The sequence below is a fragment of the Castor canadensis genome, chromosome 4 (genome assembly GCF_047511655.1).
Source record: "Castor canadensis chromosome 4, mCasCan1.hap1v2, whole genome shotgun sequence".
Taxonomy (NCBI): Eukaryota; Metazoa; Chordata; class Mammalia; order Rodentia; family Castoridae; genus Castor; species Castor canadensis.
In genome coordinates, this window is record NC_133389.1 from 176,973,921 (window position 1) to 176,990,183 (window position 16,263).

Sequence of the window (16,263 nt, forward strand, 5' to 3'; positions counted from 1 at the left end):
CTAGAAGTGGCGTTTGCCAGGCAACCCCGTGTGAAGACAGACATGTTTCGGGGATACTGGGTCGTGCAGAGGGAGCGGGAAGAGATCCTGAGCGAGTGCTTGCGCGATGATTGAATGAATGAATGTGCGCAAGCTAGAGAACAGTGGAGGGAACCCCAATCCTCTCCAGGTCCGGGGATGGGCGCCTCGGCCGGAAGGGGGCGCGGGCGCGGGCGCGGCCGGCGCCAAAGTCCCCCGCGGAGGGCGGGGCGGGCGGGCTGGGGGTGGGGTTAGGGACGGGGACGCCAGCGCGATCCAAACTTCCGGTGCCTGCAGCGCACCGAGCGGCGGAGGCACAGACGGAGGCTGCACGGGCAGAGTGTGCGGGGCGGACGCGCGGGCCGGCGCAGCCATGGTGAAGATCAGTTTCCAGCCTGCTGTGGCCGGCATCAAAGGCGACAAGGCCGACAAAGCGGCGGCCGCGGCCTCGGCGCCTGCCCCGGCCGCTGAGATCTTGCTGACGCCGGCTAGGGTGAGAGGGGCCGGGGACTCTGGTGGGCGGCGAGGGACCGAGGCGCGATCTGCTGGTCCCAGGGACCCCGAGGCGCCTTGAGACTCCGGAGCCGCGAGCGGAGCGGGGACCGGAGCTCTCGAATGGCTGGTCCATCCCCAAATGGGGATGAGCCTTGGGTCCTACCCAAGCGACAGCCGAAAGCAAAACTTCAATGGGGACGCGCTCGAGATCTCTTCCAAAAGTGGAGCGGGCCAACGTGCCGGGTTCCAAAATAGGAGGCGGAGGAGGCTGGTGCGTGGAAGTTCGGAGAAATGTTGGTGGGGGTTTGCGTCTGGTTCCAATCAAGGGGGAGGGACCGCGAGTCAAGTCCCAGGTGGGGGATGGGAGGAGGGTTGAATAGAGTTTCCCCTGAGTAGGGCGGTGGGAGCTGATTGGTTGCGGGGAGGGGGGTCTGGTGCCAAGAAAGGGGGAGGGGCCATTGATTGTTTTTTTTTTCCTTCCCCCAACGTGGGAGGGGAGGCTGTGAGGGATGGAGGATGGAGGATGTGTTGCTAGTCCGGGCTGGAATTGTGGACCATGAAGTGATGAAATGGCAATAAACCAGAACCAGCCCGGCCAGGGATCCGCGGATCCGTGGTCCTAGGCCAGGCGACCTCATCCCACTTCACCCCCTGCGATGCGGGCCTCTCTCCCCCCTCTCCGCCCTCCTCTCCGGGCTCGCCGGCTGGGCTGCCCCCTCCGCGGCGGGGAGGGCTCTCGCGGCCCGGTGCCCTGGGCATCCCGGGTCTCTCGCCGGCTTTGTGGGGACAGGCCTCCGGGGGCCCCGCCTCCGCCCTGGCCTAGGGGAGAGAAGGCATTTCCGTCGTGGAAAGCTGTCTGAGCTGCGTGGAGTGGGTCAGGGAAGCGCCCAGAGCATCCAGGACGCGTGGCGGGCAGGGAGGGGAGAGCAGGGGAGCTGGCCCAGCCAGGTTTCATTGTGCCCCAACAGAGGTGTCTTCGCGGCCGCTGTCCCCAGCCCTCCAGCAGCCTTGGGGTGCACCAAGCCTCTGTCCCTCCCAAAGAACCAGGTGTAAGAAAGTGTCCATTCACTCCCTCCTCCCCAAGTCAAGTTTTGTGACTCCAACTCAGTCTTACCTGGAGTACCAAGAGACCTGCGGGGGAGGATCTAGGCCATAGAAGAGGGGGCGCTAGAGAGGGCCCACAGAGGTGGTGTCAGCCTGATTTAGATCCCTGAGTGAAAAATGCCAGGGTCACTCCTATGCCCATGTGTGGTGGCTGTTGCAGAATTCCGTGACCACCCAGGCTGGGTCACAGGAGCAGTTCCACTTTCATCTGAAATTTAGATGAAGAGGGGATGTCTCAATTTAAGACTTCAGTCTGCAGCTTTAAAAGTTTGCTAGGGGCTCATAAGCCTCCCCTCCACCTCCTCTCAGCCAGGGGCCAGAGGCAGCTTGTCTATTCCCAACTGCTTCTCCCAGGGGCAGGCGCCCAGCTAAGACCTGGATCCAGGACCTGACTGCTGAGAGCTACAAGATTTGTGGGGAGGGAGACCAAGCCAGATACCGGGAAGATTTAATCCCAACTCCACCAAAAGATGCACCAAGTCTTGTAGGAGTGGTACGTTCTCCATTGACGGTCTGCTGACCATGTTGGACAGAATAGCAAAGCCCAGTGTGGGGAAGTTTCCAATTTTCTCATTAAGCTCTAAAAGCTTCTTAATTTTAGCCTGTGAAACAAGCTGAGAACGCACAGATTAATAGGGGGAAATATACAATCTTATTAGCAGGTACAAGCACAGAAGCCATACACAAAGTATGAGACTCAAAGGAGAGGCTGGCCAGTTGGAGTTTATATAGAAGAAAGAAGCAGAGACTTTGGGCTGGAGTTGGGGGTGGGTGAATAAAGGAACCCCAAGAACAAAGGTACTCTTACTATGCTGAGAAAGCCTCTCAGGTGACAACCCCCTGAAGACCAAGTCTGTGGGTCAGGTGTTAGACTCTGCATCCTTGCTGGGAAAAGATCTTTCCTAGACAAATAAGGAGGAGGCCTGGGAGAAAGCCTGTTTGCATCTGTGTACCTGCGTCTGCTTCATTTTCTCCGTGGACCCAACTCTCCCCCACAAAAGGACAGCTTTTCTGAGCTGGTCCCGTGTCTGCAGCCCTTCTGACGGCCATTTCCAAATAGGCTACAGCAGATATTTTGGGGGTGGCTTATTTTGATCTCCCCCACCAGCAGGACCTAGGCAGTAACTAACATCCAGCTTCTGGCTTTTCTCAGGTTTTGAGGCTGAGTGGCCTCTCTTGCCTTCACCCAGCATGAAATGGAAATATCTGTCTCATCCTGTCCTGTGTGCTGTTAGTAATGGCCTGGAGCCTGCCAGCGGGCTCCCCTACCTCTAAGTGGCAGCGGGGAGCTTGAGAGGTGGGGCAGTCAGGAGGAGGAATTAAATCCTGGGACCTGTGGGACAGAACCACGGATTGGTGCACTTGCATAGCTTGCCCAGGCCCTGACCTGGTGCAAAAGGTGTTGCACTCTAACTCTGCTCACCTGTAATGGTTGGGGCTGGAGCCTAGGAAGGTAGCTCACTCCTGCAGGCCTCTTGTTACTCCACCTGGCCAAGACTCCTCAACCACTGCCAAGAGGCCCATTTTGCCCTGTAGCTGAGGACAGAGCATCAGCCATTGTGGGAGCACCAAGAGATGGGCCAAGAGGCTACAATGAAGGGTGGCCGGGCCAGAAGCTGGTTTATCAAGTCAGGGTATTTGGATTTTATTCCATACACAGGACAGCTTATTAAAGGTCTCTGGAAGGACCACTTGATAAACAGATGAGTGAGCCAGGATCTTTGGGTGATAGTCTACCTGTGTCCAGCCCAGGGTGGGGGCTGGGGAAGGCTGCAGCACTGCCCCCTCCCAGTGGGCACTGCCCCTGCTTCCAAGCAAACACTGAAGCAAGAAGGATTTTGTCCCCAGACCTGAGGCTAGAAGGAAATGCCTCGGTGGTCTAGGGTGGGGGTGGGGGGAGGCCCAGCTGGGCCTCCAGCTGCAACCTCCTCAAATGATAATTGGGAAGCCACAGAGCCTGCACCAGTGGTCACTTCTCCCCTTTGGAGGCCCACTAGTGATCCTGCCCCTTTCAGTCCACCGCCTCTCCTCATAGTCTGCTTGCATCTGCATGTATGTCCACACGTGCACGCACACATAGCGAGCTCATGCACACAGGCAGACATGGGCATGGACAGAAACGTGTCAAATTCAGTCATCTCAGCTCTATTTTTCTCCGTGGCATTTGCCTTTGATTAGTGGCCCCTGGGTCTCCCCCTCCCCCAGCCTGCATACCTGCAGATCAGATTTCACTTTCCCTATGTATCCTGGCCTCGGGCCTTTGGCAGGAGGAGCTGTAGAGGGAGGGTCCCCTGCCAGCTAGGAGGGCAGGACTGGCCAGCAAGGAGGCCCACCTAGGGCCCCTGAAGCCACTAGCTGGTTGGGATGAGCCAGAAGGTCCTTGAAAAAAAAGTCAGCCAGCCCATCTCCTCCCTTGTGGCGGGAACAGGGACTTTCAGGGATGTCCATTCCTGGTTTTGGCGTTTGGATGGACACAGTAATGGCTTTCTGCTTTCCCTCTCTTTTCTGTTTTCTTCTCTCCCATGGTCAAATTTGTCAGCTGACTGCCAGCGAGGATGTTTCTCCTCATGAGAAAATTGTTCTTGGTAAAATGGCAGCTGCACAGCCTGGTATCCCCCAGTCCCACCCCAGTATCCAGGCTGCCCCCAGAGAGGGACCTCTCCCAGCCCTAGGCTTTGCCTTGCTCTGCAGCCTTCCTGAGCCTTTGTTCTCTGAGACGCCCTGACTGTCAGGGCAGAGCTGAGGAGAGAATTTGCTGGCCCAGACAAGTTGAGAGCGACTGCACAGATGCTGAGCACCGTGAGGCACCTTGGGCTAGAGGGGGACAGGACTGGGATTCTGTTCGTGTGGTAAATCCCTGAGCCCTGATGGCACGGGGCGTGTGCCCAAGTGATTGTATTCTGTCAGTCAGGGACTGAACATTGACCCTCCTCCCAACCCCAGCTAGGCCTCTGTCTCTCACACACCCTTTGGCATCTTTGCATCTGTGGTCTGGAGTCTAAATCCCTGGAAAGATAACAGATGCTGAAGACAGGAAGTGGGGGAGATGGTGTGTGACCCCAGCCCCTAGCCTGCAGCCTGAGCTGCTGCCCTTTCCTGTCTCCCCTAAGTAGTAGTTGGACGCGCGTGTGGTTAGTGTGGACAGTTACTGAGGGATAGTCACTGGGGAGTCCTCTCTCTGAGCCACGGACTCTGCCGAGTTAGGCTCCAGTTGGTGATTTCCTGTCCATTTTGCCCCGACTTTGCTAAATCATTTTACGAACACCATCTGGGCCTCAATGAAGCCTGCAGGCGGGAGCCCAGGCCTCCCTCAGGTCCCCAGATGTCTGGCTGACATGCCCAACGCAAGTGTGCCATGAGTCCCTTTGCTCAGAGAGCTGGTTGCCTTGGAAACAATATGCAATGTTTTCCTACTTTGTAAACAGAAGCCCCCCAAATGCCAAGCTGTCAGGTCACTGCTCCACGTGGGAGCAGCTGGTGTGTGTGTGTGTGTGTGTGTGTGTGTGTGTGTGTGTGTGTGTTAGGGGGTACTCAGGAAAGCTGACCACTCAGCCACCTTCACTGCCCCTGTGAGGTCACAGCCTGTGACTAGGTCCTGAGCAAGGACCCAGTGGGGTCAGCAAGGGTCCAGGACTTTGGAATTTGAGCCTTGGCCTTGGCCATGTCTAGCAGACAAAGGTAGTGCTGACCCTTTTGTCCCCAAGCAGGGACATGCTAGGTTTCCTGTCTCTAGCCTGCTGCTTACTTCCAGCCCTGCTGCTTAACCCTGATGCTTCCAGGGGGTTGATGGGAGGAATGAGTGAGTGGCAGGGTGGCTGGGCCCCAGGTGTGTGCTGGGGGTGTCAGTAGGGGGGTGCAAGAGCCATTGTTAGTGTGGGGGAGTTTACAGTTTCATTTTCCCCTCTGAAGGGCTTGATAATTTTAGTCTATGAAATAAACTGACAAGTAGACGGATTAACAGGAAAAACGAACAAAATCTGTGCCATGCACAGCCCCGTGAGCCGTCTACAAAGTATACAACTCCAAGAAAGGGCCAGGTAGTTGAAACTCACATGATATTAGGAGCTGCAGAAAGAACCAGGGGCTCCAGGCTGCTGGGGAGGCCGCCAAGCAAACTGTGAAGGGGCGGGCTGGGAAGACCACCTGTGGTGAGCTCTGGGCCTGGTGTCAGCCCTGCTCTCTTCCTTCCCAAGCTCTTTCCTAGGCAGCTGTGGAATTTGAGAGAGAGCACCTCTGTTTGCATTCCTGCTTACCTTACTACTGGAGATGGATATCAGTGGCTTTTACAAAGGACAACTTTTCACAGCCATGCCTATATCTGCAAAAGTCCATGGTTTCTCCAAACAATCAGCTGGAAATAATACGCTGAGGAGATGTTTTGGGAGAGATGGGGTATTTTGATCTCCCTCATTATCTCTGGCTTTGAGATGGGTGTGGTCACCACCCCTGCTAGGTAAGGTTCCATTCTTCACAATGAGGGGTCCTAACTAGACTGTCTCCCCTTCTCAGCCACACCTGGCCACCCCTCATTCAGCAGGATCACTGAAGCCCCACCTCCTCCTTGCCCTGTCTTCACTGATCTCTGCTGGGCCTCCAAACCCACCCTGTCCCCTAGTACATGGAGATACGGACCAGCTGGAACTCACAGGGCAGCTGTGAGATGAGAGGTCTCACCTTTGTGTATTTGATTTGTAGAGCAGGCCTCAAGCTCTCACTTGAACTCCATTGAGGAGTTTTTTTTTTTTTAAACAATTCTCCCAAGCTAGCTTCGCTGGTTTTCCAGAATGCAGGAGCAAAAACATAGCCACTGTATAGCCTCAACAGCTGTCTGAGGCAGCAGCCCTAAAAAGGAAAGGCTCGGCCATAGATCTGCTATTTTTATCTGACACTTTATCCTCTACAGAGGGCTTTCATGTTCTCTGCCTCTTTTAATCCCTACAAAACCCCTGTCAGGAACTCGGTTCACATTCTACATGGAGACCTGAGTTTGGGAAAGCCGTGCTACCCTGGTAGGGGCCTCCAGGCCCTGCCAAACAACCCCATGGACTGACCGCCTAGATAGAATTTGGCCTTGTTGTGCCCCAAGGACAGGATTCACAGCAGGTGTGGGTAGCCTAGCTTGTCAGGGTTCACCATCTCTCCTATGACGCACTCATGACCACTGGATGAGCAGAAGGCTGCCACCTCCCCTGGCTGCCATGTTTGCAGCAGCCCCTGGTGGCTTGTTCTTGTGAAATACTGGCAGAGCTTGGCTTTTGGCAATACCCCAGAGAGCTCATTGGAAAGTCAAAGCCATTGCAGTCCTCTCCCCCCTCTGGCAGGCAGCTGTCCTGGGAAAGCCCCCTGGAGCGCAGTGCTGGTGTGGGGGCTCCATCTGTGGCCTCAGCTTCTTGAGTTTGGGAGTGTTCATGGGGACTGACCTCTAACCTCACCCTTGGCTGTATCTGGACACCATGGGAAAGGGTGGGAGTAGTGGACGCTGAAGTAGAGATAAGCCTGGGACTTTTGCATCATCTATAAAAGTGAATGGGGCCAACCAGGGTTAGGGCGAGGAGTAGCGAGGACAGACAGAGGTGACCAAGGTGACCCTTTGGGCTTCAGTCCCAGGGCTCTGAACAAAATAGTTTTATTGATTTTATGCTCACTCACACACCTCCATCCACCAGCTCAGACACATGTGGCCTGGAGTCGGCTCTGGCTTGGGCAGCCCTGCAGCCCAAGTCTGGCTCCCAGAACAGGTTTTTCCCTGGACCTCCTGGCCTGGCCTCCCTGACAGCCATTTCCCTCCTAGAGGAAACTCCTCGGCTTCTAGTTGCTTCTAAACGTCACCTTGTAGACTCCACTTCTGAGAGCCTTCCTGACACTAATGGACACCACCGAGGAAGGGATGAACACAGTGAATTGCACTACTGGGCTACCTGGCCAGGGACAAGCACCCATCTATGCCCAGACTTCTGGGCCTCCTGAGCCCCGGCCCGCAACAGTCAGGGACTACCCCAGTAGAGTCCAGCAGTTCCTACAGTCCCCTCTCCCACTGCCCTCATCCCAGTCCACTCTGTGACTCCAAGTTTAGGGTAGGTCTTGTCACTCCCTAGTTCTAAAGCCTTCCTTGGCACCCCATTGCCCAGAGCAATGGCTCACAGCCTACCAGATGCATCCTGATTCCCGTGGATTCCTGGATCCCACCTCACATTTGAAAGACTATACAGTGGTCAATGAAGAGGACTAAGAGCACAGGAAATTCAAAATGTCCGGATAGTTGTAGGTGGCTTCCAGGTGAGTCTCGGTTTCTCTGCAGCTGGGAGGAGGCCAGGAGACCTTGATGAGGCTACCTTCCTTCCAGATTTGTGTTCTCTGCCCCCTCCCCTAAGGCTCTCTGGGCCCAGCCAGAGATGTGGTCTCACTTAGGGAAGAGGGGATCTCAGGGGAGCAGACCCCCACTGGGGCCTCTGGCTGACCCTGGCACTACTGTTCTCAGGAGGAGCGGCCCCCCCAACACCGCCCCAAGAAAGGGGGCTCCGTGGGCGGTGTGTGCTACCTGTCTATGGGCATGGTCGTGCTGCTTATGGGCCTGGCCTTCGCCTCGGTCTACATCTACAGATATTTCTTCCTTGCTCAGGTGAGGAGCCAGCGGGCACGGGTAGGGAAAATGGGACTAGAGAGAAGTTTGCGGCCTATGTGGGAGCAGGGGAGAGCCAGGGGCTGGGCCTTGGGAAGAGAGGCTGCAGGAAGCCCTGACTATGTTCTCAGGTTGGAGCCTGTACCCAGGTTAGTCCCAACCTCAGCCCCTTGTCCTGGGGAGCGAAGCATTGATCCAGGTGGCAACACCAGAGCCTCTCCCACAGTGTCATCCTGGGGCATTGTCACCAGGAACTCAGGTCCAGCAGTAATCAGAGCTCTGGAAAGGTTTTTTTGTGTTATCTTGTTTTGATGGTGCTGGGGTTTGAACTCAGGACCTTGTGCTTGCTAGGCAGGCACTCTATCACTTGAGCCGTGTCTTCAGCCCTAGTAATCAGAGCTCTGTTATCTCCTCTGGAGCTCAGACTCTGTGCCCGTGGGTCACACTGTAAGGATGACCTAATTCTGTTCTGTGCATGGACATTTGGGGTCCAGATTGAGGGACAGCGGGGTTTAACAGATTTACCACAGCTGGCTTCAGGGACCAGGAGCTGGACCACAGAGGGGCTTGCCTGGCCACAGGGACACCCCTGGGGATTTGGGCCTGAAACCAGGCCACCGAGACTTGAGGAGAAGGAAGGTGCCTCACATCTTGGAACTGAAAGTAGTTAATATTCAAAGTCACTCGAGGATAAACGTAAGGGGGAATCTCAGGGTGACTAAAAGGCTGAGACTTGCCAGTCATTGTTGACCCAGGTGACCTCTACTCCTGAGCGTTTAACTTTCTTGTCACCCGGTTTTCCCGGGATGGAAATTACTGGAGAGTTTGTATTCCACGGGACTTCACACCCTTGTCTGGTGGCTCCTTTCCTATGTGGGACCCTTCCTTCTCCTAGCCCCTACTCACGCCCTGGGGCCCCTCACCCCACCCTCATTTCCAGGCAGTGTAACATCTCAGAGCAACCCCCGGGATGTGTGTGAGGTAACCAGTTTGGAGCTGACTGGGCAGCCCTGATGGAGCCCAGCCCTGCCATCCCACCTCACCTCCCCTGGGATCCCCACACAGCCCCCCAGGGACCCCACGTGGCTACAGTGGTTCACCCTAGGAGTACCCTGAGAAGGGGAATTCGGCCGATTACAGGCCAAGCAGTTCCTTGGAGCCCCTTTGTCCCAGGAGAGGTCCCAGTGCACACACTGGTGGCCCTGTCACTCTGTTGACACCAGTCACACTGCCTCGCTTCCCCTGCCGATGGGAAGAATTGGCCACCCAGCTGATGGGCCTAGTGTTTAAGGGGCTCAGGCCAGGAGCAGTGGTGGCCCTGGAATCACCTGTGTTGCATGGAAGCTCCTCACCCTTCTTTGTGTCCTCTGGGACTGCAGGTGCCCCCCCAGGCTCTAACTAACCCTCTGTCTCTCTCCCTCCCCCTGCCACCCCACCTTGCTCAGCTGGCCCGAGATAACTTCTTCCACTGTGGTGTGCTCTATGAAGACTCCCTGTCCCAGGTCCGGACCCGCATGGAGCTGGAGGAGGACGTGAAGATCTACCTCGAAGAGAACTACGAGCGTATCAATGTCCCTGTACCACAGTTTGGTGGTGGGGACCCTGCAGACATTATCCACGACTTCCAGCGGGTAGGGCCAACCTGTGGGGGGGCCAGTGGGAGAGTGTCCTGGAGTCTCAGGGCAAGGAGAATCCTTGAAGGTGTTTGCAAACTGTGTAGTACAAGTCTGTGGTTACATTTACCAGCCTTCTAAAGACACTGCTGTTATCACGCAGGCAGTAGTGTTTGTTGTGGCCAAGTTGGCTGCTTGACAGCTGCGTCACAGCCAGGCCATGGCCCTGGTGTCTGTCACATTTGCATGCCCACCATCAGGTGCACTGAGTGTGCAGCTGAGTGGTTTCTACAGGTGGCACTCATGGAATACCACCCAGGTCAAGGTCTTGCATGTCGCCAGCACTCAGGGAGGTGTTTTCGTTTGAGGCCGGTGAGACCCAAGCCCCAGCTGGCTTTCCCGAGCCCTTGCTTCTCAAAGCCTCACGAGGTTTCGGGGCTAATCCTGCCCTGGGTGTCCTGCAGCCAGAGGCCTGGGGCTCCTGGGACAGAGCGTCTCATGCTGAGATCAGCTGCTTCCAGGAATGCTGCACCTCACTAATTTGATGAGTACAAATTAGGAAATAACCTGTGCCTGATCTTCACCCACCCCTGCGAAGCCACAGGAAGAGGCTTCATAGCACCTGAGGCATTAAAGAGGCCAGTGCTGCTGTCATCTATGAGGTGGCACCTCCTTTAACCCTGGGCTAGAGAGCAGTGCACCAAGCCAGGCATCCAGGAACTTGGGGACGACACTCCTGAAGGCCCAGGGGCCTGGGATGGCCCTCAAGGGACCCAGGTCTCTGCTGGCAGCCCAGTCCACCTCAGCCCCTCATTTCCCCCAGAGACTGACATGGCATCTCCCCCTGCGCAGGGTCTCACTGCCTACCACGACATCTCCCTGGACAAGTGCTACGTCATCGAGCTCAACACAACCATTGTGCTGCCCCCTCGAAACTTCTGGGAGCTCCTTATGAACGTGAAGGTGAGCCAGGACTCAGCAGCACCCCTATTGTCACTTGTCTCCTCCCAGGGAGGCCAGGCTCGGGGCAAGAGAGATGGTGATGAGGGTGGATGGGCCCAGGGACATTTCACCTGCACCCCAGGTTAGTCACGGCTCCTCCATCCCCTGTGTCCACGTCCCCAGAGTCACTTCTCACCTTCTCCCTCTCCCCACTCTTGGAGGACCCTGACAGCAGCTTCCTTAGTGTTCAGGTTCCCACCTGGGTTCGTGGTGCAGGGAAAGGGCTTGGGGCCTCCCCTCGGGTGGGAGGCTGGACTTACACACGTGCCACAGGTCATCACAGTATAGGACAAGCACCAGCCTGGGGACACCGGAGGAACCTCGGCTGCAGGAGGTGTGTGGCATGGGAGCCACAAGGGGAGTGGTGGTGGGAGCGGAGCCCTGGTGTTGACCCTGCGCTGTGGCTCCCCGCCTGGCAGAAAGGGACGTACCTCCCGCAGACGTACATCATCCAGGAGGAGATGGTGCTGACAGAGCATGTCAGCGACAAGGAGGCCCTGGGATCCTTCATCTACCACTTGTGCAATGGAAAGGACACCTACCGGCTGCGGCGCCGGGCCACCCGGAGGCGTGAGTGGCCAACCCTTGCCCCAGCTCCAAACCCTGGTCAGCCTCTGGCCGTGCCTGGCCCAGCTGGCCTGGTGTTTCAGTGGCCACAGCGACGATAGCCAACATTAATTGGGCACTTACAGTGTACCAGGCTTTGCTCTACACTCATCACCGCCATAAGCATTATTATTCTAGTTATTCCTTTTAAAGACCAGAAACTAGGGCACAGAGAGGTTAAGGAACACCCCTATGGTCACACAGCGTGGAGGTGGCAGGCGTGGGCCAGCCGAGTGTGACTCCAGCATCTGAGCTCTCCCCACTCCACAGTGCTGCTTTGGGTGAATCTGGGTGTGGCTTTTTGGGCCTGGACACAAGCCTCACTGGACTTTTTTCTGTTTCCTCCCAGGGATCAACAAGCGTGGGATCAAGAATTGCAACGCCATCCGCCACTTTGAGAACACCTTCGTGGTAGAGACCATCATCTGTGGGGTGGTGTGAGGCCTCTCCCTCCAGGCCCACCCCTGCCCTCTTTTTTCTCCTTCCGGGCTCTCTCTGGTCCTCCTTCCTCCCTTTGCTTAGCTTGTACCTTGGGCGCCGTCCCATATATGTGACATGTCCCACCCTTCCTTCTAGCCCTGCCTGCCTCCCCGTAACCAGGGCCGTGACCTCTGGAGGCCTCTGCTGACCTCATGGATGCGGGGTGGGAGGGGACACCCAAAGTGGTTTCTGTGATCCAGCATCTTGAAGTCAGGTCCCCAGTGGCTGGGCCAAGGGGAAGGACTAGAGGGAAGAGCTGGGTGTGTGAAAGCCCTGGGCAGAGGTAGAGATGGAGCCTAGTCTGGGGGTAGAAATTATCCACACAGTTGGGAAAGTCCTGGAAGGCTTTTTTCTTGCACGGCATACTTCACTGTCCCCATTCCTCGGCCTGGGTGTGACTGAGGATGAGGGGAACCAACCCGCCAGAGCACAAGGGAAGGTGGCTGTCCTGGGGCCTCCCCAGGACTCGTCAGTGCCTTCAGCCCACCCGCAGGAGCCTGCAGTGTGGGGGTGGGGCGAGCCTGTCAAGCACAGTTGTTCTCTGAGTGGAACCAAAGAGTCGAGGAGTCAGAGCCCCAGGCCTGGCACCAAGGAGCACAAGCTGATGCCCGCAGCCTGGGCGGAAGCAGCAGGTAGCACTGTCCCGAGTTGCTGGCTCTGGGCAGTGAATGGAGCTTGTCGCTTTCAAAGCCCAGAGACACAGGGAAAGGGAAAGGGAGGACCACCTAGTACTTGAGCAGCCTGCCTCCTCTGCTCCGGAATCCATCCCCTCTGCTGGAGGGGTGCGACGTTTTTCCTTTTTCTTCTCACGATTGCATGTTTTTACTGATGTTAATTTGCTAACTGTCTCAGCCCTGAGCCCTGGAGAGGCTTTGACGCCTCCAGTCAGACTTGGGTGCTGTCTGGAGATGAACTTACATGCTTTGTATGTTTTCTCTATTAGATTCCTTTTCAGAAGTGTCTGTAGAAAATAAAGATCTTTTACTTCTGACTGTGGCCCTGGCGTGGTGGGTAGGGGCACCCGATGGGTTCGGAGTGTTCTGGAGACAGAGGGGAGGGAAGTGGATGTTGGCGAGGACAGTGGATAAGGAGATGCCAGCAGACCTTGGCATCTGGCCCCTAAAGAGGTGGACTTGTTCTCTGGTTCAGCCAGCGAGCACGGGGTGGCCCTTCATTGTCACTGTCTGAGCCAGGTGGAGCTCACCTTTCAGGCGGGAGGAGGGAAGACAGTGCTCCCCCTAGGCCTCAAGGAGAACTTACAAAACCACATAAGGTCAAGCTGCTTTTAGTGCCCAAAAACCACCCTGTTCTGCAGGGCAGGTGACATCATTATTTCGTGACTTTAAGCACGAGGACGGTGTCTGCTGTCCACAATGTCTGGGCAGTAACTGTTATTGGTGCATCTGAAATAGTCACAGGGTCACATTCCCCAGAGAGAATGTGGGAGAACTTGGTTAAGTGGACCCGGGAGGTGGAACCTATATCCTGTCCTGCAATAGGGTGAGAGTGAGTGGTCACAGTCTCACTACCTTTAAAGACTCAAATGAAGGCAGACACACCTTGTTCTCCTACAAAGGCAGCTTGCTGAGATGGGTTTGGCTGACATTCACTCACCAAATGAGTGCAATCCATTGAAATACCAACAGATTTGCTTTTTAATTTAACACAATTGGTTCTTTGAGGGAAAATAAACCTGGGGTGAAGCCGGTAAATCCTGTAACGGGAAGAACTGCCCTTCGTGTACTCAGCTTGCAAACTATAATAATTAAGGCCTTTGCTGCAGAAGAGGAAGAGGGCCCAGAAGTTGACTTAAATTACAGGGAAATTTACTACGTAGTTAGAGCCGCATTGCAAGTTAGTGGGTCTAAGCGCACTATTTTGAGTGAAAGAACTGGCTGGTCATCTTGGCAGAATAAATCTGGATCCTACTTCTCTGTACAAACTGAATTCTGGGCGAATCAAGTTTCAAGATGACACCATAAAAGCATTTTAAAAGAAAATGATTTAATCCTGGAGGAGGAAAGGGTTTTCTTTGTCTTTTCTTTTTTGGTGATACTGGGGTTTGAACTCAGTGCCTTGCTCTTGCTAGTCAAATGCTCTACCACTTGAGCCACATCCCCAGCCCGAGGAAAGGGTTTTCTAAGCGTGATAGCCACCAAGTAAGAATTTATTAGTGAAAAGTTAAAGTTTATATACAACAAAGTCTCAAAAGTGTGAGCAGGAGACTGGAAGATAGGATTAGCAAACAGAACATTAAAAGGGTGATTTTCCTTAAGTGGCAAAGTTTATATAAATCACGAAAGATGATTTATAAAATGAGCAAAGAATATGGATGGGGAGTTCATGAAATGAAAAATACGCCATGTTTGATGACAGTTATAAAGAAGACAAAGCAGGCATGGCGGTGCACTTCCGTAATCCCAGCACTGGGGAGGCTGAAGCAGGAGGATCATGAGTTCAAGGTCAAACTGGGCTACATACTGAGACCCTGTCCAAAAAAGAAAGGAAACAGAACTAGGAGATAGCATTTTACACGTCACATTAAGGTGGATGTTTTCATTTGGGTTTCTTTTTATTTATTTTATTTTTTTATTTATTGCTTCTATTTTTATTTTTATTTATTTTTTAATTTATTTTATTTTTTTTATTTCTTCTATTTATTTATTACATAGAAAACTCTGGACATTGCTAGTATGAAGAAGTCAGCAAGTTATGAGGCATAGTGACTTAGATATATATATCTGAAAGCCACTCAGGAAACAAGACTGCTGATATTGTAACAGTGGCCATCTGCCAGTTGTCTTTTGCAAAGTTACTTCCCTTCCCATTGCCTGGCGTTCTCAAGAAAAACCACACCGTGAGGGTTAAGATAGTAACTTACATCATCTTCAAATTTACAGACCCAGAATATCTGGTGACCCTCTGACACCTTCAGACTGTGTCGTACACCAGTTTTCTTTAGTTGCGTGCATGAGCACATGAAGTGCTATGAGGCTGAACTTGCAGAAAAGCAGTCTGTCTGTATACAGAACTACAGGAACTGGACTCAGGAGGTCAAGGTCCATTGCTTTGTTCCGGCAGACACAGACAATCACACCGAACAACAAACACCCCACTCAGCCTGTAGCCTTCCTGCCCACTGTCTCACTGCTCCTCCTTTCCCCCCCTTCCTATATCTGAGACCCCCACGATGGTGCTATGAGGATGATAGTCCCCTCCATCGTCTCAAGACCAGCTCATGAATAAACCTGATTTCCTTCCTATCAACTCTGGTCCCAAAAGGACCTGGGCACGATATCACCCAGAAGTTTGGGGCCTAACAGCAGTTCACTATTTTCTGACTTCCAGTTCAGCTGGGGTCACAGCTTGCTCATGATTTGCATTCAGCTGGGAGAGTAGCAGGGCTGGACCATCCCAGATGGACTCAGCCTCCAAGGCCTCGCTCCGCCAGGACTCAGATCATCAGAAAGCTAGCCTGGCATCCTGACGGTTTGAGAAGAGACGCTATCAACCCTTAAGGCCTGGGGTCATAAGTCCCAGAATATTACTTTGCTGCATTCTGTTGATCAAAGCAAGTCACAAAATCAGCCCAGACTCTAGGGGAAGGGGCTTAGCCCACCTCTAGAGGCTGGGTCAGGAGCATCCAGGCTCAGGGAGGCAAGGAACTGTTGCAGCTCTTATTAGGAGACATAGCACCTCAGTCCCTGTCCTCTGTCCCCACCCCACCCCTCCACACACACCTGTGAGGGACATTCGAGACCTGAATTAGTGCAAAGACACCTGTTCTTAGATCTAACGACAGTCTTGAAAATAAGAACTTTTCTACTTACTGGTCAATCTTATTTTAGCTGGCCAACTTGGTGGTTGCTGTCCTTTTTCTGAGCTGCCTCCTATGTGTGACACATATCTAACAGCCCCTATTTAAATAGGACAGAAGTGGTCACAAAATACCAGGCGTGTTTGTTCTCTGACTTCCTTTTCTCTCTCAACCTTCCATTTGTTAGGTCCCCCCACGTTATGCCTGTGGTGCTTAATTCATGCTTAATTCTGTATATCATTCCATTGCACAAATATAAACTTAATCTTTTAAACATTTTATTAGCATATATAAGTTCATTGTCACATTTCCATACGTTTACAATGTACCTTGATATGAATATAAAACTTAATTCTGTATTAAACAATAACTTTGGGTTCTTTCCGAATTTTTGCAATTACAATACATTCAAGGAGATTTTGCCATGAGGTTTCTTATTATGTACACTTAGAAGTGGAATGGAATCACTGGGTCACACAGCCCGCAAATGTTCAACTCACAAAACCCTA

At 53.8% G+C, this 16,263-nt stretch overlaps 1 protein-coding gene across 1 annotated transcript; it reads left to right on the top strand.

The window, feature by feature from the left end:
* Positions 1 to 315: 315 nt before the first annotated feature.
* Positions 316 to 12,928, top strand: Itm2c (integral membrane protein 2C). The gene is made up of 6 exons (XM_074071989.1): positions 316 to 511; positions 8,096 to 8,227; positions 9,673 to 9,867; positions 10,702 to 10,812; positions 11,271 to 11,421; positions 11,807 to 12,928. Exons 1-6 carry the CDS (start codon positions 392 to 394, stop codon positions 11,896 to 11,898), a joined length of 801 nt encoding a protein of 266 aa, XP_073928090.1. The 5' UTR covers positions 316 to 391; the 3' UTR covers positions 11,899 to 12,928.
* The last annotated feature ends 3,335 nt before the right edge of the window (positions 12,929 to 16,263 follow it).